General features: G+C 41.6%; 2 protein-coding genes across 2 annotated transcripts; one reads left to right on the top strand and one right to left on the bottom strand.

Annotated features, from left to right (window-relative positions):
- Window positions 1–1,915: 1,915 nt before the first annotated feature.
- Window positions 1,916–19,487, top strand: LOC310866281 (delta-1-pyrroline-5-carboxylate synthase-like). Its single transcript, XM_083775854.1, has 18 exons — window positions 1,916–2,024; window positions 3,010–3,126; window positions 3,572–3,723; window positions 4,491–4,640; window positions 5,910–6,014; window positions 6,952–7,110; window positions 7,574–7,664; window positions 7,838–7,962; window positions 8,333–8,477; window positions 9,828–9,901; window positions 11,182–11,275; window positions 11,826–12,046; window positions 13,038–13,175; window positions 13,631–13,826; window positions 14,220–14,341; window positions 16,762–16,948; window positions 18,114–18,209; window positions 18,371–19,487. The coding sequence occupies exons 1-18, from the start codon at window positions 2,021–2,023 to the stop codon at window positions 18,550–18,552; spliced, it is 2,358 nt and encodes a 785-aa protein (XP_083631980.1). The 5' UTR covers window positions 1,916–2,020; the 3' UTR covers window positions 18,553–19,487.
- Window positions 19,488–20,277: 790 nt separating this feature from the next.
- LOC310865706 (gamma-crystallin M2-like) lies at window positions 20,278–22,511 on the bottom strand (the record flags this gene model as incomplete). Its single annotated transcript, XM_083774918.1, has 3 exons — window positions 20,278–20,547; window positions 22,044–22,286; window positions 22,503–22,511. 3 exons carry the CDS (start codon window positions 22,509–22,511, stop codon window positions 20,278–20,280), a joined length of 522 nt encoding a protein of 173 aa, XP_083631044.1.
- Between the last annotated feature and the right edge of the window lie 685 nt (window positions 22,512–23,196).

Genomic DNA, 23,196 nt, shown 5'->3' with positions numbered 1-23,196 from the left:
AAAAAATCACTTTTAGCAAAAAAATCCTACGGAAATACACCTCGTACCACACTATAGGCCTACAGTATGCTTAGCTTTGTGTAGGATCCCAACACTCCTTAATTGTTACTTTAGCTCGTATACGTATATAGTTGAAATGGGCTTTCTAACTGAACTTATGGTCGATTATAACCCCTAAAGATTTATTTTCATAAACTCTTTCCAGCCTTACTTTATCAATCATTAGTTCCACCTTTATATTTTGGTCTATGTTTTTATTCCCAAAGATATTTTTTTTAAAGGTATATTCAGTGATTTCACTCAAAAAACCTTAGGTTTCGTTTTTGGCTGTGGGACCCAGCCTTTCGTCCAATCAGGATAGAGAGTCAAAAACGAAACCTAAGGTTTTTTGACCCCCAGGGGTTAACTGGGGACAGGGAGGAACTCCTTATATGGCCAGCACACTCTATAGTAGGGAGGATTATCACAACAAAACTAAAAAATAAGTGATGTTTGAATTAAGTTAAATCACTGAATATACCTTTAAGTTAAGCGATAGTTTGTTAGAGTCGAACCTTAATTTCAGTTTCCCCATTTCTGATGAGACAACCTCCAACAGTTGTTGGATATTCTCCCCAGAGCAAAACATATTGGTGTCGTCTGCAAAAACAACGTACTTCAAAATACTTGAAACTTTACAGATATCATTTATGTATAAAATAAACTGTTTAGTCCCAATATGGACCCCTGTGAGACGCCGCATAAGCCTATGTTATAGACGATCTTGAAGACTTATGTTCACCTATGCACAAACTGTTGCTGTTTTCAATATAACTTTTTACCCAATTCAGTCATGCAGAAAAAGGTTTTTCGAGGATTTTGGAGAATTGTGACAAGGAAACAGGTCTGTAATGAGTGAAAAGGTGTTTATTTCCTGCTTTGTGAATTGGGATGACTAGCCATTTTCATCTGGTCAGGAAAGGATCCGGTTTCTGGTCAGGAAAGGACCATTAGCATAAGACTGTAAGACATCCAATGTGTAGCTTATTCTGATGTGAAATCATGGCACAAAAGACCATTCTGACCACCCCAAAAATTGGCACGCACGCGCACACGTGCCCAAAATTGGCGCACATTTGTCTTAGCAGACATCCTCTTAGCAGACCTTAGGCTATATTAAAGGTATATTCAGTGATTTCACTTAATTCAAATATCACTTATTTTTTTGTTTTGTTGTGATAATCCTCTCTACTATAGAGTGTGCTGACCATATAAGGAGTTCCTCCCTGTCCCCAGTTAACCCCTGGGGGTCAAAAAACCTTAGGTTTCGTTTTTGACTCTCTATCCTGATTGGACGAAGGTTTGGGTCCCAAGGCAAAAACGAAACCTAAGGTTTTTTGAGTGAAATCACTGAATATACCTTTAATTTAAAGGTATATTCAGTGATTTAACTTAATTCAAACATCACTTATTTTTTAGTTTTGTTGTGATAATCCTCCCTACTATAGAGTGTGCTGGCCATATAAGGAGTTCCTCCCTGTCCCCAGTTAACCCCTGGGGGTCAAAAAACCTTAGGTTTCGTTTTTGACTCTCTATCCTGATTGGACGAAAGGCTGGGTCCCACAGCCAAAAACGAAACCTAAGGTTTTTTGAGTGAAATCACTGAATATACCTTTAACTGTAATTTCCTGTGCTTTTAATAAAGTATTCAATCAATCAATCAATAAGGGCGAGGCGAGGGATAAACAAACAAACAAACAACAACAACTAAATATAGAATAAAATAAAATAAAATAAAATAAAATAAAATAAAATAAAATAAAATAAAATAAAATAGGGACGATCAAGTGTGTGACTTTACATGGCACTGAATCCTGCGTAGAAGCTGTTGGTGAATTGCTATATGGCGCACGTGTCTGTTGTCAGTGTTGTGGATGTGGCAAGGCACCAGAGCAGTTCCTCTGACGACGTGTCCCTGTCCTCTCATCTGCAGTGAGGTACACACAGCTGCACCGCTGGGAGGATTTACTGCTCATATCGCATGGGTAAGAGATGCACGTGCTAATAAGAGGTAAAATGTTGTTATGCTAGTAGGAAGGCAGCTTACACTAGCCATGCTTGCCATAGCTCTGCTGCGGATTGTGCGGAAGCGTCCCAGTATCCAGGCTAAACTGAGAGAGTATAGCCACATGTACAGTAGCCAGTAGCCTACACATGATTTTTAGCACAACTAGCTGGATAGCTAGCTACACATGCAGGCTGCAGCATAACGTTAGTTTAGTAGTGATAACGGCATGCAACAGCACGCAGCCTTGTGTTATGTCGCTTAGATGTAGAATGTGTTGCTGTCAACAATAGCATAGCAGTGATTTACTGACTATAGCTGACTGTCATCACGAGTCACGACATAGCTATTGTGTGTGAGCAATGACCAGACAAGTCTAACTTGTACAGACTGTTGCTCACTCAGGTGTGTGCCTGTTATGTGGGGAGGCAGTGGAGCAGCCCATATGTCACCTCCATTGAGACATGGGATCTACTATAGAGAATAATTAAACAATGTTACAGTTACACCAGTGGGTGGGTGTGTGCGTTTCCCTGATGAATGATGTGGTCAGGATCGAGGCGGAGCCGAGTTCCATAAACATCACTGAAGTGTGCCAGTTTTCTGACATAACTGTCTTTTTCTGTAGATATAGTCTGTAGGTCTGGACAACATCATGGAGGCTGTGAATGACAGGCATGACTTCAGTCTTGTTCTAAAACTAATCAAATACATTATTGTTAGAATAATAAACAACTCATAAAAATAAAAACAAGCCACATGGTAAATAAATAAAAAACAATACCAGGAAAGAAACCCCCCTCCATTACATAATTAATTCATTGATAGTTATGCATCAAAGATACAGCAGTTAACACACTGCTGACCTCATGCAACATGGAAAGATGAAAGTTATAATTTGACCAATAATTGAGTAATACATCAGTTGATTTGGATGATCTGTGTTGTTGGTACTGTATATCTAGCTTTTTCAGGTCTCAGTGCCATGTTTCCAAGGCTGGCGTTGTGTTCCCGCCTGCAGTCCAGGACCCGGCAGCCAAATGTCTGCTCACCCTTCCACAGGACATATTCACAGACCAAGTGTAAGCACTCACATAGCATTGTACTAGGGATGCTAATTGATTAATCACCGTTAAGAAATTAATAATAATAATTAATCAAAAGTTCTGCCGTTCTATCATTGGGCGGTTTTCTGTGAATGTAATGCTGTCTGCACGCGTGGCCGAGTGTGGGCCAGTAATTATTTGGGAAAAACTAAAAACAAACATGATATGCCCAGTCACCATGCTGCTGTTCCTTTTTTACTGACACCAAGTTTAAAATAAGAATTGAATGCACAGAATATCAATACGAAGCAACTGAAAAACACCTGTATTTCAATGGTGGTGGATGGAGACAAAGGCATTGATAATTCCCATCCCTACATTGTACAGTAACGCTATTAACCAAAGTGGGTAATAACAATCACTGCAAACTAAATTAGTTATTATTAATCTGTCGCTATTATGCCGTTCTTGTCTTATACAGTTCCTCTCACCCGTTCCCATGGGAAGTCCTTTGCTCACCGGAGTGAGTTGAAGCACGCCAAGCGTATTGTTGTGAAGCTGGGAAGTGCTGTGGTGACCCGGGGGGATGAGTGTGGCCTGTCGTTGGGACGGCTGGCGTCAATAGTGGAACAGGTTCGTGTCACATTGTTGCCACTCTGGACAGTGGTGTAAAGTAACTTAAGTACATTTACTTAAGTAGTACTGTACTTTAGTACAATTTTGAGGTATTTTTCCTTTACTTGAGTATGCCAAATTTTACTTTTACTACTCTACTGCACTACACCTCGGAGGCAAATGTTGTACTTTAACTCCACTACAATTATTTGAAAACTTTAGTTACTGTGGAGATTTTTATTTATTTATTTTTATTAGAAAACATACATTAACCACTTCAGCCCTATATACATTTCATCCATTGGAAAATTGCAGATCTACAAGCTCACAATGTGTCGCATTGTGAGCTTGTAGATCGGCTATTTTCAAAAGATTTTGTACGCATTTTGAACTTGTGAAATTGATGATGATTGCTATGTAACAATAAAAATCACACACGTGTGAAGTAAGGGGTGCTTTTATTATCATGCATCTTCATGATGTAAAACTAAAAACATGAAAATAAATATCAATAAATTAAATGTATTTATTAACGAGTTACTCTAGACAAAATAGCCGATTTGCTTGTCTATATACATGACGTACATTTTCTATTCATTGTCAATGGCATTTAATGTTTGTGTTAGGACAATTCTATTTAATTTTATTTATTTTTGAGGGGCTAGTGCCCCTCAAAAATATTAGGTGGGCATAAAAGGAGGAAAACTTTGTAAAGATTTCAAATAATTAATTTTGGTGACTCGTTGGTATGACAAAAGGTTATTATTTGTCTTTTTCCCATGCAGGTGGCTGTGCTGCAGAACCAGGGTAGGGAGATGATGATTGTCACTAGTGGAGCTGTGGCATTTGGGAAACAGCGACTAAGGCATGAGATCCTGCTCTCCCAGAGCGTCAGACAAGCCCTGCATTCTGGACAGAACCAGCTCAAGGACATGGTGAATCAAGGCACTGCACATCAGCATAGTACTTCTCAGACATTCCATCTTTTTGACAGTGAATGTTTGAGACTAAAATATTGTAGTACTTGAATGCATGGTACTCTATGCTGTATAAGTCCCTTCCAATTTAGACCAAGGAGGGTTTTTCTGGCAAAACACATTTTTGCAATCGATTCAGAATCATGAAAACACCCTAGTTTGACACGTCTCATGCTACTTAAAGCATAATGACATTTAGAACATTTTGTACTTTTTATATAGGTTGTTAATGGCACCCCAACTTGCAGCAACAGTTTCCCAAGGTCGCCGGCTCGGGCGCCCTAGCCAAAGCATTAGAGCATGCCCTGGGCTAGCCTGGGTTCCAGCCTGAATAGCTGCGTTCTGTCAATTAGTTTAGTCACTTCGCTACTCAGTCTGGCCAGCAGGCGGCAGACTCCTATTTCATAACAACCTGTTGTGTACCCATGTTGTTGCTGATATGTCATCAGCCAGCGCCACTCTGTCCATGCTTTTCTCACTCGAGAGTAAAACCTACGGTAAAAACTAAAGTAAACACTAGTTTGATTCAGTAGTCCACTATGTCAGATTCAGTAGTACAAAAAAACCTGACAGCTGTTTGGGGTGAGCTTAGTGAATGATACGTACGTTGCAGGGCAACAGCAGTAGCTGTGCATCATTGATATGACGTCAAACTGGTGTTTTATTTTTTTCCCAACCCGCACCACAGACCAATCGGAAGCCATGGGTCGATTTCACCCTTTCACATGTCTCCTGTTGGAGATTAGCCTCGTCCCAGGCTTACTTATCTGCGAAAAGAAAAGCCTGGTCACAACGTAAGGCAGAGAAGCTATTGGCGGACGTATCCTCCGGAATATCCGTCAAATGTATTTCCCCCGGATACGATATTTTCCCGACCAATCACAACACTTGTTTCATTTGCGGAGAATGTAAACTGATTTGCAAAGCATTAAAGTCATTTCCTTGGGCAATACTTCCGCTAAAATCCTGCAACTTCAGCTGATAGTCTTTTCAGCGTACTGTAGGTCTTGCCCAGGATGGTTGGAGATAGGACCTTTTACAGACTGAGTAGCGACGTGACAAAACAAATTCACGGAACACAGTGAATCAGGCTGGAAACAAGGCTAGCCCTGGGCTACATCTGTGCAAAATGTTCGCACTTTTAGATGAATTAGCACGAAATCACCCTTTTCGCTCCATAAGATCCTCCACTATGTGCCATTATTTTCCATTCTCTCTGTACCACAGTCGGTTCCAGTGTTGGAGGCAAGGGCATGTGCAGCTGCGGGGCAGAGCGGTCTAATGGCACTGTATGAAGCCATGTTCACCCAGTACAGCACATGCACTGCACAAGTATGTATCGGCACAAAATAAGTATTCCTTCATTACAGGTTTCGCTTCATGCTCTCTGGAATATGAAATGATGAATGTTATTTATTGTGGCTGTGAAATAATAATGCATTTTAATAATCTACGGTAATGCTGTCAAATGTGATCTATGCTCTTAGTTGGAAGTACCACACTTCACATGGAATAGGACGATAATCAACTCAAAAGTTTAACAGTTTTTTGCCAAGCTGATGCCATTAAAATAATGTCTTTTTATACTTGACTCAGACTGCAACAGAGTGCTGTGATGGATCTCCTTCGCCAACAAGCAGCTGTTTACAGTTTTGTTTTTAGATAACCACACCACGGCAGCGCTTCCTCTTCTTTGTATTCAACGTCAACTCAAATTGTATTTGTAGAGCAGTTTTATTTATTCTCGAAATTACACTGAGTAATTAAACTCATTTTCAGTGTCGTCGAGTAATACAATATCATATAGAAATACATCAGAAAATCAGGAAAAGAAAAACAAAAGGTATACATGTGAATTTCATAGGTTTACAAATAAAAAGCTAAGACAAATTTCAAAACGATCTAAAAACAGCTACATATTGTGGGGGTCTGTATGCTCACCAACGTTTTAGTTTTTTTTGAGTGGTGCAACCACTCCAAGGAACAGCTTTGTCCGTGTTCACCTATGTGACTATGAGCATCATATAATGAGTACCAGTAGGGGCGCTGTTTGCCAGAAACAGAGAGAGAGACAGTGCTGCACTGTTGCCTGCTAATGAGAGAGAGAGAGAGGAGGAGGAGGAGGAGGGGGGGGGAGGGGGAGAGAGAGGGGAGTTGCACCACTCGGTTCACACGGGTGTGATTTTTAACTCATTCACAGCAGGACTAAGTGCTACTTTTCCACCCTGATCTTACATTTCTCAATATTCTTTCCATGTCAACCCTATAGATCCTAGTGACCAACCTAGATTTCCATGATGAGCAGAAGCGACGCAACCTGAACAGCACCCTCCATGAACTTCTGCGGATGAACATTGTTCCCATCATCAACACCAATGATGCTGTTCAGGCTCCTCCTGTTCCCAACAGTGATCTGCAGGGAGTAAACGTGGGTTCTTCTGTGTGTGTTGTGAGGCTGACTTAACAGAAATTATACTTGAAACGTTTCTCTTCGCTTATCGTATTCACCTTCGCCAACTGTTTATGTACGCTCACATTGTTGAACATTTACTGTGTGTGTGTGTGTGTGTGTGTGTGTGTGTGTGTGTGTGTGCGTGCGTGAGACCGTGCACACACGTCACGTGTACTGTGTGTGTGTCCACCAACCGTTTTTCCGTATAAATGTATATTAAAAACCGCCCTGTTTCTGGAAAGGTAACCAGAAACAGGGCAGTGTGTACAGTATACGTGATGGTTATTAGTTTGTAACATAGCATTAGCATATTTTGATTCATTTATTATAATTCTTTAGACCCCCTCTTTGGTTTTGATATGTGCAATAAATTATAAATAAACAAATTGTGTGTTGTGGTGAGATGCTCCTCTTAATGACTTGTTTTTTTGTATTTCAGGTAATAAGCATCAAGGATAATGACAGCTTGGCTGCACGTTTGGCTGTTGAGATGAAAGTAGATCTACTTATTGCTCTGTCTGATGTTGAAGGTACAGGAATACAACCGCAACAGTATACAACCGCAATGCAATATTTGTTAATGGTGTATTGCCTTCCATCCATTTATTTTTCTTAATGGTCATGTAATTAAATTGAAAAAAGATTCTGAATGTGGCTACCCAGGGTAAAGAAATACTTATCCAAATAATAATTTATCCAACAGGCTTATATGACAGCCCTCCAGGAACAGATGATGCCAAGCTCATTGACATATTCTACCCCGGAGACCAGCAGTCTATCAAATATGGCACCAAGTCCAAAGTAGGCATTGGTGGCATGGAAGCCAAGGTCAGTGTCGTAGAAATGACTAGTCCATTGTTTCTCAAAGTGGGGTCCGGGGACCCCCAGGGGTCCTATGGGGCCCTGCTAGACCAGAAACCACACAGGCTGGGCCAGGCTAGTTATTCCTCCTATGTCCAGCTTTGAGGGTCTGTGTAAACACAAACATTGAAGACAAAAGTGTGTAAACACAAACATTGAAGACAAAAGTGTGTAAACACAAACATTGAAGACAAAAGTATGAAGTATGAATTTGGGGGTCCTTGATATGAAAATGTTTGAGAAGCACTGGACTAGTCTACTAGTCTTGCATCATGTAAATTAAACGTGGTTGGGACCAATGATAATGAGGTATTTCTCACCATGGTGTCTTGGCCAGGTGAAAGCAGCACTGTGGGCTCTGCAAGGAGGTACATCTGTTGTCATTGCCAACGGCACACATCCCAAAGTCACGGGTCACGTCATCACTGACATCGTAGAAGGGAAGAAAGTTGGCACCTTCTTCTCTGAAGTGAAACCTGCAGGTAATTGAAGTGATTTTCTTTTTAATCTCCCTTTTTATTCTCCAGTGTTTTATCTATTCTCCCTATTTTATTTACCGTGTCTTTATTACTTTTCATCGGATCACTAAAGGGAATTATATTGCATTTTAATTGACAAAATGAGGCTGCCAAAAGGCAGCTGCATTGTGCAATTAAGACCGAAGGATATGGCCCCTACACACTAGGGGCTGGATTTTGCGTGTCTTAAGTACCAGGTCTTATTACCTAACTTGAGTAAACTAAAGACCTGGAGGCGTGATCAATGCTCTTTGGCCACTCAGAATAGCCAAATGGCATTGATCACGCCTCCAGGTCTTTAGTTTACTCAAGTTAGGTAATAAGACCTGGTACTTAAGACACGCAAAATACAGCCCTAGGAGTTTTAAAGTTGTCGGCGAGTCATCAGATCGTTGTGCATTTCACACCGCAGGAGTCTTTATTTTTATTTTTATCGGCTGTCATTATATCTTTGTGGCTTTCACACTAAACGATTGATCGCCGACCAGGGATCACACTGCAAGAGTTCACCAATATGCGATCCAGACCCGATACATATAGGCTACATCATTTGTTTTTTATTCCAATTCATTTTTACATGCACGTGCAGGATGCCGTGATACAAGTGCGAGACCCACACAGGGCACCTCTCTCTCTCTCTCTGCGTGCACGCCACACACACAGGAATAGCCAGGCTACACAGGGCGACATTTGACGTGATTGTTTGTGATAGTGCTATAGCGAGACAGGACGTTTTAATCTTGTCTTTCTCCACACACACACACAGCGCACGAGGTCCAAAAGTTTGCTCTGCACTGTTGATTCCGATGCGGTTTTATCAACATTATTCAAGTGAAATGCGTAACGGAAATATTGGGCTAATATAGGCTATCAATATGTACGACACAGGGATTTACCGACAGAATGAAGGTTATATATCTTATCATCTGATCATCTATCGATACAGTCGACAGACAGACATACATACAGACAGACAGACAGACAGCAGTGCTGTGAGCAGTGTGTAGTCGGGGCGCAGTCGCAACCAAGTTCATACTGTATGATATCCAGTCGACGACAGAGTCAAATATCAAACGTGCTAGATATTCAGAAATGGTCGGGGAGGCGTCGGCGAGCACTTTTATTGGCGCTGGATCTTCTCGCAGATCCTTTCACACACAGCGAGCAAAACCTCGCCGATCAAAGCCTGATCTTGAGTCAGATCGGGGGCGAGCGCCAAAAATGTTCCCCGACAACATAATCGGAGCAAATATCGGGCAGTGTGTACGAGCCATTAGTTAGTTCCTTAATACACTGGGGTTTATTTTTCAACAGGTCCAACCGTGGAGCAGCAGACAGATATGGCCAGGCAGGCAGGCCGGACCATGGCCGCTCTACTTCCAGAGGAGGTGAGTTTCTCAATGGGCTCTATGCGCACGTCACACGCCATTTTGGAAGGAACTTGGGCCCCTCCCCTACTTCCTTCACAGGTGTTACTGCTGATACTGATGAAGGCTCTGATCCATCCTGGTCAAACAGAGTCAGGGTGCTGCTATTGTGCGTGTTGGCTCACTGGAAACACTCTGCTACACCAGTGGGTCTCAAAGTGTCCTTGAGTGGGTTCCAAATGGCCCTGTATGGGTGTCTAACTCTGAGAGTGTACAAATGTACGGGTCCATTTGGTTCCATTTGTACACTCTCAAGAGTTATGGGGGTCCTTGAAATTAAAAGGTACCACTGCACAATAAATGGAACAGAGCCTTAATTAGTTTCATCTGTAAGGAGGGAAGGAGGGAAGTAGGGAAGCGGTCCGGAAGTAGGAAGAGTTATTCTTTAAACATATACTGTAGCCCATTCTCTCATCCAAAGCAGTGCTACTGCTGACATAAGATGACAAGTGAAATTGTACACCAAACAATTGCAGCTTTACTTGTTCTACATTATATTAATACAGTACTCTACCCAACATATTGGTCAAAAGTATGATTTATTCATTAAAATACATTTTGTATTACAGCTTTACAGTGACACAGCTGAAAATCTTGTATGAATTTAAAGTAGAGCTCTTCATGGATCCAAAATGACCTTAATGGATCCATGTAATTAACCTTAATGGATCCATGTAATTAACCTTAATGGATCCATGTAATTTAACCTTAATGGATCCATGTAATTTAACCTTAATGGATCCATGCAATTTGTTATGAGACCCGATTCTTTCCGACATGTTTTTCAAATGATGGAACTGAATCCGAATGGACCTGTTAAATTTGATCCAAAGACGGACCGAGCCTAATTGGACCCACGTGATTCGTTCAGAGATCCAATTTGTTCTGAGATATCATATTACAGAATCGACCCCTACTGTTGGTTTTTACATGAACTTGACAATTATGGCCAGCCTAATAATTTCAATTGCTGTCAAAAATAACATTCTACTCGTACATGCCAGTTATAGGCTATGTTATCATCTACGTTCATGCACACACCTTTGATTCCATGGAGGTGTAGTTTGATGCGATGTCCACTCTCCAAAGTCGCTCAACTAACAGCCTGGCTGGCACGCGTGAACAGCAAAAAAACAATCCCCCTCATTTTCACTTCATGCTTTTCTCTAGCGAATAGATCCAGGATGCAGTGGCTCATATTATTATTACTATGTGTATGTTTTTGTTTGTTTGTTTATTAGAGGAGTGAGATAATCTGCCGCCTGGCTGAACTGCTGACAGAGAAACAGGATGAGATTCTCAGTGCCAACAAGAAAGACATGGAGAAAGCAGCTGGTACAGAGGCACAGACTTGCTATTCGTCATCACCTTTTCACTGATTCTTTCACTGTTGTTACCATGGAAATGGCTATTGATTCAAACATATACTTAGTAGAACATACTAGAACAGTGGTTCCAAAACATCTTAGCCCGCCACCCAAAAAATAAATTTGACGTTTGCCCTGCCCCCAAACGATTGAAAAAACAGCCGATCTACAAGCTCACAACGTGACGCTTCACGCCATGTTGTGAGCTTGTAGATCGGCTATTCTCACTACTTCTTAAACATTTGTTTTCTAATTTATGGAATTTATTCGATTTTTCTTTCATTTCTTCATGACATTTCTGGAAAAAAACACACACAAAAAACACTGAATTTTGTTTTTAATTCATGAACAATTTTGCTTTTTTGGGAATGTTTTTGGAACATGTTTTGAAATAATAATTCAAAACAAAATGTAGTAAACAAAACGTATAGGGACCCAAAAATACTATAAAACGCTATAGAAGGCCACAAGGTGTTGCCTCGCAGTTATGCCCCAAGGGTTTCTGTTGCTCGCCATAGGTCGCCTTTCTGTGCCACTGCTGAACCGCCTGAGTCTATCTTCATCCAAGCTGAACAGCCTGGCCATTGGCCTGCGTCAGATCGCGGTGTCCTCCAGGGACAGTGTGGGCCGGGTGGTGAATCGAACCAGGATTGCAAACAACCTGGAGCTGGAACAGATCACCGTACCTATCGGTGTCCTCCTGGTCATCTTTGAATCTCGCCCTGACTGCCTCCCACAGGTCAGTTACATACTGTACTTCAAATTAATCCTACTGACATTCAAATTTCTGTTGGTGTTTGTACCTAGTCCTGGAGGTAGGCTTGTGAGACCTCTCAGCCAATGTCTCTTCAAAACTATCACTGCTGTCAGAATGAAGCCTGGGCTGAATACAGAAACAAAACTACATCATGCCCACCCAACTTCTGATCAATCACACTGTCCGATACTTTGTTCAGATAGTCAGGGGTGCAAGGTCGTCCAAAGAACATTCTGGAGTTCTCAATAGTGTCATTTTGTAGTTATCACGAAAGGAGTATGCGCCATTGCGCCAGCCTTTAGTCCCGTCCTGATTGTCACCACTGAGAGTTGTCGATGTTCGTCATGATGATCAGGGGCGGCGATATAGGCGAGGCAGTCGCCTCAGGGCCCGGGAGGGTGGGGGGGCCCGGCCGGCCGGCCGGCCGCTCCGATGCGTGGTAGTAAACTGTATACTCTCTCTCTCTCACTCTCTCTGGCTCTCTCTCCCACAAACACGCTGTTAAGTTACCGCAACTAAGACTACATTTCCTGTCAATAATAAGCAGTGTATAATGTAGTTCATTGGGAGTTAAAGGGAGACGCTTTATTGTGAAGGGCCCTTCATGGCGCAGGCAGGAAATAGAGGGTTTAACCTGGGCTGCTTGGCTGCACGTTAGAGTACTAGAGTAGATGGATTTGCTCCGGTATGTCCGCTGTGGCTGTATACAGTTGTTAGCCCTGGTCTGCAATCGCCAATAAACTCGCAATAAAGTTGAGTTTTGATTCTTTGAACAGTCATAAACAAGTCATAAAATTACCACAGGCAAAAGAGGGCAAGATAGATGGAGTAAGGTGGAATACAAACACAACAGCAGCAGCTCCATCCACATGCACTGGGACTGATATGTCCGACTGATATGGGACTTGTGATATGTTAAGATCTGACTACTTTCCTGAACACATGACACAAATATTTTGTTTCCTTTTAACAGGTGTCGGCTCTGGCAATTGCCAGTGGAAATGCTTTGTTACTGAAAGGTGGGAAAGAAGCTGCCAACACCAATAAAATTCTACATCAACTCACTCAGGAAGCACTCTCCCTTCATGGTGTGTCAGACGCCATTCAACTGGTACGACTAAGAGCTGAACATTTGTGTGTCGTACGTACTGTACAAAGTCATACTGCTCATTATCAGTGGTGGAAAGTAACTAAGTACATTTTTACATTTTACTCCACTACAATTATTTGAAAACTTTAGGTACTAGGTAGATTTAGATTATTATTACAAAACATACATTAACCACTTCAGACCTAGATTGGCCATTTGAAAATAGCAGATCAGCTATTTTCAAAATATTTGTATACATTTGAAAACTTGACTTACTTGTGGTACTGTTAAGTACATTTTAATGCCAATACCTTTGTACATTTTGAATTCTGGACATTTACTTGTAAAGGAGTAGTTCTACATTGCAGTATTGATACTTTGACTTAAAGAAGTAAATCATTTGAGTAGGCTTTTTCCACCACTGCTTATTATTATTCCTTGTGGGATATGTTTAAAACGCTTGACATGTGTTTTAGGTGGGCACACGTGAAGAGGTCGAGGACCTGTGTAGACTGGACAAAATGATTGACCTGATCATTCCTAGAGGCTCGTCCCAGCTGGTCAAGGAAATCCAGAAAGCGGCCAAAGGCATTCCAGTGCTGGGCCACAGCGAGGGCATCTGTCACGTCTACCTGGACGCTGATGCCAGCATAGACAAAGCTATAGACATTGGTACAGTATGTGTACTGACTGACGTGGGGCTTGTTGGTGGCACTAAAGCAATATTGTCGTGTTTTATGTTGGGTCAACCTAAGAAAATTCCTTTTGTCCATACAGTACTGTGTGTTATGTACAATTATGTTCGGTTGTTTACACGGTCACCACCTATGCCTCATAATTCACACACACACACAAACACACACACACACACGTCACACACACACACACACACACACACACACACACACACACGGAAACCATATTTGTTCCATTGTACAAGGTACACACTGTTATAAACAGGATGGATGGATGCATAGATAGATTTGGAGTGAGGTACTATATTGAGCTCTATAAGATAGATTTTGGTGATTGACTGATTTGGGTCTAATCTTTTTTTTTTTGCAGTCAAAGACTCAAAGTGTGACTACCCTGCAGCGTGCAATGCCATGGAGACCCTGCTCATCCACAGAGACCTGCTGAGAACTCCTATGTTTGATCAGATCATTGACATGCTTCGAACGGAACAGGTAAAACAAGCTGCACTGACCTATCATGGTCAGTAGTAATATGCACAAACTGTTAGGTAGTTGTTACAGTGAATTCACGGCACACTACAGTTCATAGTGAGGCTGGTTTTTAGCATGGCATTTCTGGAGGACGGGGGGGGGGGGGGGGGGGGGGGTCAGTTAGTGAGAATTGCCAAATTAGTCATTATAATCAGGTATACGCAAATATATGGGTTGCATGCAATGCAATTCAGTAGATCCTGTGATCTTTTGTGTCCAGATGGAATTTCCTGGGGTAGTAAATGAAAAATACAAAAATTGCTATAAAATTGTGTAAAAATAAATACACATTTAGCCCCATGTTCGAATGCCCCCGCCCCTCTGTCAAAAATTGCTAAATTCGATAAAACGAAAAAGCAGCAAATAAAAAACACTCACCAATCTTTTACTTTCTAATAACCTAAAACATGAACCTTGGTTGGAAAAAAAAGTTGTCCTTTAAAATGCCTATAAACTGGGATTTAATATGTAAAACCTATTTGGGGTTTTAACTTTCAACCATATACTGACTTATCTAATATTGGATTCGTTGCAAACAGACCACTAGGGGGCGAGCCCAACTCATTTGTGATGGTTTTTGAAAACCTTATGGCCATAACACCATGCCAAAAATATAATTTTTTTGGCCAAATCCTCTCCCAGCTATAACTCCTAAATGCCCAGGCGCTGCTCACTGCTCCAAGTTGTTATAATATGGGTAAATGCAGATAGTCTGGCAGCCGGGCTTGTGGGGTGGGAAATTTGGTAATGTCTTTTGTAATTTTTTTGCGGCTTTCGCCTTTCGCTCAGGAGTAGAGTGCCTGGATGGTAACCGTAAGGTTGCCAGTTCGAACCCGGTTACTGTCGAAGTGTCCTTGAGCAAGACACTGAACCCCTAAATAGTTGGTGCCTTGCATGGTTTCCGCTGCCATCGGTGTATGAATGTGTGTGTGAATGCGTGAATGTAATGCACAATCTCTGCTATATAAATGCACCATTTACCATAGAGGGACAGACAGTAGGCTGACAGGAAATGGGGGAGAGAGATGGGGGAGGGGGGGGGGTGACATGCAGTAAAGGCCGTCGGGATCGGGAGTCGACCCCGTGGCACACTGCCAGACTTGGACTACCGGCCAAGGTGCATGGACCGCTGAGCCACGGCCCAGGCCTGGTATAGTCTTTTTTTATTGGTCTAAAATATTGTCTATATACATACATGCATGAATCCACTTGCTGACCAACTGTCAGTATTGAGACATTTTTTAGGGGTTTCTTGTGACCTATATATCAAATTTCCCACTTTAAACAAAAGAAGCCTGTCGGCTGCCGGACTAAGAGGACAAATTTCACGTATGTGCTACTATACAGTGGGATAAAAATACAAATCTATTCTATTCGGACTATTCTAACTCCACATTCGGTAAATCATGGTAAATCATGTTTTTATTCATGATGTTATAACTTTATATATATTTTTTTTAAACGAATCCTAAATGCGCCACGTCTGTGTGTCTGTGTGCGTACGTGTACGGATGTAATGCACGTAACTCGACAACCGTTTGCCCCACGACTTCACATTCCACACACGCGGTCCACACCCCCGCAGGGGATGCAGTGCCCGGTATCGAGTCGGTTGGACCCACGGTTCTCCAGAACCACCACAAAAGGCTCTGGTCAGGTTCTGCCAGTGGGCCTAATCAGCCTAAATCCCCTCACCTGTGCAATTTCCAGCCTCTGCCTCAGCCAATTGATTGCCATGGCAACCCTACACCTGCAAATTGATTACTTAACAACTCCACAAGTTTTCACACTCAGTTTGCACTCTTCACACACAGGCAGACTGGCAGATACAGAGATCTCCATGTGGGACACAGACAGATAGTTAAAATGGGTGCTATGACGAGTTGACAACGGGTATTATTACGTTCCCAAGTTGCATCGCTCTCAAGTAAACTGGTGGCCAACGGGCACATACAGGTCTAGTCAAATTGAATTTGGAGGTTCTTAAAATGTGTTAATGAAGGGTCACAGAAAACCTTATATTAACTTATCAATTATAGCTTTATATATATATATATATTCTTTAGGTGCGATAGCCTCTCCTGTCCAGCTTTTGGTGTATGTGCAAACATTTTGTCCGATCACAAACATTAAATTAATGGACAATTTTGAGTGTTTGTGTAAACACAAACATTGAAGATGAAGGTGAGACGAAGGTGAGGACGCATATTCTGATTGGCCGGAACCGGAATGAGATGATGTATGATGATGTACGATGATAAGATCATCGTACATCACTTCTCACGGTGGGGATTTATTTTCTTCTTCTTCTTCTTATTATTATTATCTTTTTTTATGATGATGATCCATGTTCCTAAAATCACGCTACTATGTTCCCACAGGTCAAGATCCACGCTGGTCCCAGATTTGCTTCATACTTGACCTTCAGCCCATCTGAGGTGAAGTCTCTGAGGACAGAGTACGGGGACCTGGAGTGTTGCATCGAGGTGGTGGACAGCATGCAGGATGCCGTGGACCACATTCACAAATATGGCAGCTCCCACACAGATGTCATTGTTACTGAAAATGGTTAGCAAATCTACACCCTGCTTAACAACTTCATGTCCTGGTTTTTAACCCATTTTGGGGCGGGAACCCCTTTTGGTGTTTTAAGCAATATGTTATGCTTTAGCTATTGAAAAATAGCAGATCTACAAGCTCATAGCGCGGCACCGAGTGCCACACTATGAACTTTATGAAGGTCTGCTATTTTTGAAAAAAAAATGTGCCTCAAATCTTTGAATATAATTATATTCTTTCAGAGTTTCAGTTTTTAACTCAAATCTTTGCTTCTGAGAGGTCCCTGGAACAACATATTTTCAGATGGGGGTCGGCGGCATATTACATATAATTTTTGGGGTCCTTTACATGAAATATTGAGAACCACTGATATAAAAACATGAGGTTTTTCAGAAAAAAATACATTTTAAAAGGAACTTTTTTCCTGGTCTCTAAACTGGCCAACCAGGGAAACTCCACCCTGTCAGGTGTAAAGGAGCAACTTGGACACTCAGGCATGAAGGAAGCATGAGTTCAAGTCCGTAGCTCTAGGTTGGCGGAGGGTGTGTAGAGCCCAGGATCACATTAGTTTTGAAACGGGGGTGAAAAGTGGGATAAATTAAAAAAATAATAATAATCTACGTCAGGCCTAAATGGGTTAAAGGACAACATTCGTTTTTTTTTCAACCAAGCTTCATGTTTTACGTTATTAGAGAAACTAAAAGATTAATGTAATTTTATTTTCATTTGCTGCTTTCTTTCGTTTTAGCGATTTTAGCTATTTTTGTAGGGGGGCGGGGGCATTCGAGCATAGGACTAAATATGTATTTTTTACAAAAAATTATAACGATTTATTTTCTTATTATTTACTATAGTCCTACTAGACCCCGTAAAATTACATCTGGCCACAAAAGATCACAGGAAAGCAGCAAATGAAAAAAAAATACCATTCATCTTTTACTTTCTCTAAGGACGGCACGGCAGCCCGGCAGCCAGAACTGGCGACGGTAACGGCAGACGGCATTAATGTTAAAATATTTAATCTTTTTACTGTGCCGTGCCGTCCAGCAGGTGTTGCCGTTTGCTGTCTACCGCTTGCATGATTCCATGTGAATGCATGAACCTTGGTTGAAAAAACTAAAGTTGTCCTTTTAAGTAGTGAATATATTGAGTTCAACATTGTGTATTTCCACAGAGGACACCGCTGAGCAGTTCCTACAGCAACTCGACAGTGCCTGTGTGTTCTGGAACGCCAGCACACGTTTTGCTGATGGCTACCGCTTTGGCTTAGGTAGGTACAGATTGAAGCAATGATGGTTTGACATCTCTCCGTTATAACATAATACATAGTATTATACAGTATGTCTTGTCATTGCTTATTTTAAGATTGAGTACTAAAACTGACAAAGAAATAGCCTGTGGGAGCTCATTTTGAGGTATTTGATATTGCAGGAGCTGAGGTTGGCATTAGCACAGCACGGATCCACGCCAGAGGCCCTGTTGGTCTAGAGGGGCTCCTGACCACCAAGTGGGTACTTCGGGGTGAAGGGCACACAGTGGCTGACTTCTCTGAGCAAGGCAGTATGAAGTACCTGCACGAGAACATCCCTGTCCCCCATAGGAACCTCAACTAGGACCCCACCAATTGGAAGCACCACACTGCCCTACGTACTTTGAACTGCAGCTCCGTTTGCCTGATATTACAACATAAAACTTTTCATTCAAAAGAGCCACACTGTTTTCCTGAGCCTGCACACAAGTGTCTGTCTGAGATTCTACCCGGATATATTTTGAGACACTCAAATCAACTCCCTTGGCCAGTAATGATGGGTTTCTCACTCACTAGGCTTGGACGGCATCTATTTTTTATACCTTTCTGACACTTTACCGTGGTAGATGGTACTGTATATGTTTGGTGTTTAAAAATGTGAATACCGGTAGATACATCTTTTAAATATTGTATTGCCCATATAATAATGAAGTGTCCTTAATCCATATTCAGCATGACCCAGTGACACTTGTTGCTGTGGCAGATATTGATATTGGTGAGCTGAGCAGAGGTGAAGATGTAGGTGACAGACTGGCAATCACATCGTGACTAATTTACTGCTTTTGTAGTTGGAACAAGTCCTCAATATCTTCACAATTCCTTGTCTGTATTTTTGACAGTATTGAAAATCATACCATTGGTATTGATAACTAGCCTGGTACAGTACACTGTACTATATGTATACTATAACACCTTGATACCGCCCAAGCCTAGTGCCCACATTGTTTTGAAGAGGGGTGATGAATTATCAGTGTCATTATGACGTTTGCGTGGACATGCGCCTGTGACGGTAACACGGACTCCCAAGGTTATTTCATCCCATATCTGTTTTTTCCCCCTAGATGGACTGAAAGTAATAAAACAGTTGTGATTTTGTAATCATTATTTTTCTACTTGGAAAGTTCTGTCTTTTTCTAACTTATGTGCTGCTCGTACAGATCGTTTTCTTCCGTTTCTTTTTGGTCATGGTCCTATCGTTTTGCACAAATGATTTGAATAAATATGCTGTACAGTTCTTTACTTCAAGTCCTGTGTAATGTTTGTAACACACGGTTGCAAGAGAAGAATTTGCATTGGAAGTCGGTGGTTTACAGATGTATTTAATGTAAAGGCAGATCTTGATTATTGCACACTTGAACTGGATTGTTTTGTATTCAACATTAACATTTAATTGCTCAGCACTTCAAACAGAAACCTCTTTGAGGCGTTGTGTTTTCAGTTTGTGCCACATTGACAGGATAACAAAGTTTACTTTGCCATGCCACGGATTACATTTATGTTTTGATTTAAGTTTGAGGAATGTTAAGACACTGAATATTAAACCAGGCTCCTTAGTTATACATTGCACATGTTGCATACCGTGTTAGTAACACATCTTAAAAATTTCCTTCAACTCTTATTGTGAACCAGTTGAACTACAATCTACACAAGTTAGGAGGTTTGTTTGTTGAACACAAATGAGGCCAATGGAAGTCAAGCCATCTTGACTCTTTTCTAAATGCGTATTACAGTTACTTCCAATTATTGATTAGCTTCAGCCATTCTCCAGTACTCTTAATCTTTAACCACATTAACTCTGGCGATTTAGATTTTGTTTTCCAAAAATAGCAGATCTACAATCTCACAACACATTGCAACACATTGTGAAGGTCTGAGCTTGTAGATTGTACATACTGGTATCTTTTTTTTCTTTCTTTTTTCTTCAAATAATTGGACAATTTTTGTGGTTAATTTGTTAATCTCCTGATAACCGAGCCTATGCTTTTAGAGAAATCTTCCTGTGTTTAAGGCAAGAAGAGAGAGTGTTTTATTAGGACTCCGTAATACGACGCACTGAGCCAATGGTGGAGCTTGTGCTGCCCCACTCACTGTGCTTGGTGTACTCCCCGGGACGCATGTAGTACTGGCGCCCTCTGTAGTTGGGATGCTCGTGGAAGATCCAGTAGCCCTCCACGTTGCAGGAGCAGACGTCGCGCAGGTGGAAGCGGTCCTGGACGTTGGGGCAGTCGTCGCTCAGCTCCGTCATCTTGCCTCCGAAATCAGACCTCTCAAAGATCTTCATCCTGAATTTGCCAGTGTACTGCGCCCACACGTACCCAGAAAGAAGCATTTGTATCGGTGAACGTGCACGCTATCCCGCAACTAATTGAGCGAAAAATTGCATCTGTGATGTCTATATTGTGGCCTGGGGGTATAACTGTGTATAGCATATTAGTTATGTAAAGCGTGTACCCCACTGAGCAATAGTCAGTCCGTCTAAAAATGGGCTATAACTGGTCTAAAAATTTAAGGTTTTTTTAGTGGTCTAATCTAAGCCTAGACTGCTAAAAAACTAACATTTTAGACCATTTCTAACCCATTTTGAGAGGGCCATTTAGATGTATTTTAGACGTCCAATAGCCTGGAAACTGCTCAGTGATCTGTGGAATGTTGGAGGGTCCACTGCTGATTTTTGAGTGGTGCAACCACTCCTATAAACCACTATGTGTCTGAGTACGGAGTAGCATATTTTCACCACCAACTGTCACTGCCTAACACAGACACACAGGCCAGGGAGGAGAGCTTGTACAGTACAGCACAAGTAGGCTACAGTATACAGCACCACTCACTTCAGATCAGATTTTTCTCTGGGGTTTGGAAACTTTCAAGCATGTTGCACTTCTTCTGACCACACTCCACTGACCCAAGCAATGACGTCACATCATGCTTTGACATCACTGATGGGCGTTCAATATGCTTGAAAGCTCCAACCCATAGAGAACAAGAAATTCAGCATGGATTTATACCTTTTTAATCGTATAACGTTATTTATGTAGTTATATCTGTGTAATGACTCTTACTTGTGTAGTCTTAGTGTCAGTCCATGTGTAATGTAAATGTTGTGTACCGTTATTTGTTTGTGTTGTTGCGTATATGTACTGTTATTTGTGTAGTGTTAAGTGTTCCATGTGTACCGTCATTAATGTGTAGTGTTAGTGTTGTTCCATGCATAGTGTTATTTGCAGTGGTGGAAAGTATAACTAAGTACATTTACTTAAGTACTGTACTTACAATTTTGAGGAATTTGTACTTCGCTACAGTATTTCCAATTTCCAATACTACTAATACTTCTACTCCACTACATCTCAGAGGCAAATATTGTACTTTTACTCCACTACAATTTGAAACTTTAGTTACTTTGTGTAGGTTTTGATTTTGATTAAAAAACATACATTAACCACGTCAGCCCTACAGTACTATATACATTTCGGGCCATTTGCAAATTTGCGACGCATTGTGAAAGATCGGCTATTTTCAAAAGATATTTACACCTTTTGAACTTGTAGTACATTTTGACGCCGATATGTTCTTTTTTCCACAAATTAATCTTGAAAAATGCAGGGGGTCGTCTTATAATCAGTCGTCTTATATTCGGCACAATACGGGTACATCTACATTGCAGTAGTGACACTTTAGCTCACTTAATTAAAACATTTGAGTGACTTTTTCCACCACTGGTTATTGGTGTAGTGTTTTGTTTTCGTGTTGTTCACTATTCTATCTGTGTATAGATGAGAACAGAGGAGCGTCTCTCACAGTGGGGACGATGCGACAGGAGCGGATGCAGTCGTTGAAACCGGACCAGCGGTGGTGGTCGGGGTACTTTCCCTTGTTCAGCATGTACTGGTATCCAGAATAGCTGGGCTTCTCGTAGGCCATCCAGCAGCCACTGTCCACGCGGATGGAGTTGCAGCGAGCAAAGTGCGAATGCATGTCGGAGCAGTCGCCACTGCACTCATAGTGACGTCCCTCATAGTTCCTGCCCTCGTAGAAGATGATCTGAACAGTGGGGAAGAGCACAGCGGCCTATACATCAAGCACGGGTCATTCACCCTGGGAGGTGTCTTCCAATGTAGCTCCGAGACAGCCCAAACACAGGATTCCAGTTATACAGCAAAATATCATAAATGATAACCATTTAGGATACATGTATGTGGCTTGTGGAGGCTTTCCGGCTGCTCTGCCTTATTTTTAGTGCTTATAGAGTCCACTTACCTTTCCCATGGCTGTGTGGTTTGACAGGACGGGCCTGTCCAGTTCTACACATCCTTTTATCTGTGGGAAACTAGCACCGAGCATTGTTATTGAAATAAGGTGAATTATCATGTCAGCACAAAACTATTCTGTTGCCTCTGAGCACATGTCAACCTCATGTTCTATTCTCAGTTGTCATGCAAATTTTGATGGACTGTTTTTCCTAGGCTTGAATAATAGAGGTGGAAACTCTGGAATTGTCCCTGGGGGAAAAGGAAAAAACAAAACAAAAACAAGGTTGAGGTCAAATGTAGGCCTACCTACAACTTGTTATGTACAGTAGTAGGTTGTCGAGCCAGGATGCCGCTGTTGACATGCAGTGACACATGATCTCTTGAACATGTCAGGAGGTGGTCTATATGTGACCGCACATTGCCAGAGTGTGACAGTGAGTGTAAAATGCAGCCAAATGGACCCAGAAGGGTCCATTTAGTTTAATTTTACACCCACAATTGATATGTAACTATTTGGCTACGGACCCTCGTCTTAAAATATGTTGTGCCATGTTGTGACCCCCAATACTAGTGGTGGAAAAAGTACTCACAAGTTGTACTGTACTTAGTGTAAAAGTATCAATAGTGCAATATCTTCGCTGTAGATGGACTAAACTGGAGGAAGACACTGGCGCACACGCTGAATCTTTTTTATGATGAAA

This window comes from Protomyctophum parallelum, assembly GCF_964188405.1.
Source record: "Protomyctophum parallelum genome assembly, chromosome: 10".
NCBI lineage: Eukaryota > Metazoa > Chordata > Actinopteri > Myctophiformes > Myctophidae > Protomyctophum > Protomyctophum parallelum.
The sequence above is the reverse complement of the archived record's forward strand: the minus strand, read 5'-3'. Positions and strand labels throughout refer to the sequence as shown.

Excerpts from the sequence above, each read along its gene's own strand:
- LOC310866281 (XM_083775854.1), top strand. Across the intron at positions 3,724-4,490 it reads TGGCGTCAATAGTGGAACAG|GTGGCTGTGCTGCAGAACCA; the intron begins GTTCGTGTCACA and ends TTTCCCATGCAG. Across the intron at positions 4,641-5,909 it reads AGAACCAGCTCAAGGACATG|TCGGTTCCAGTGTTGGAGGC; the intron begins GTGAATCAAGGC and ends TCTGTACCACAG.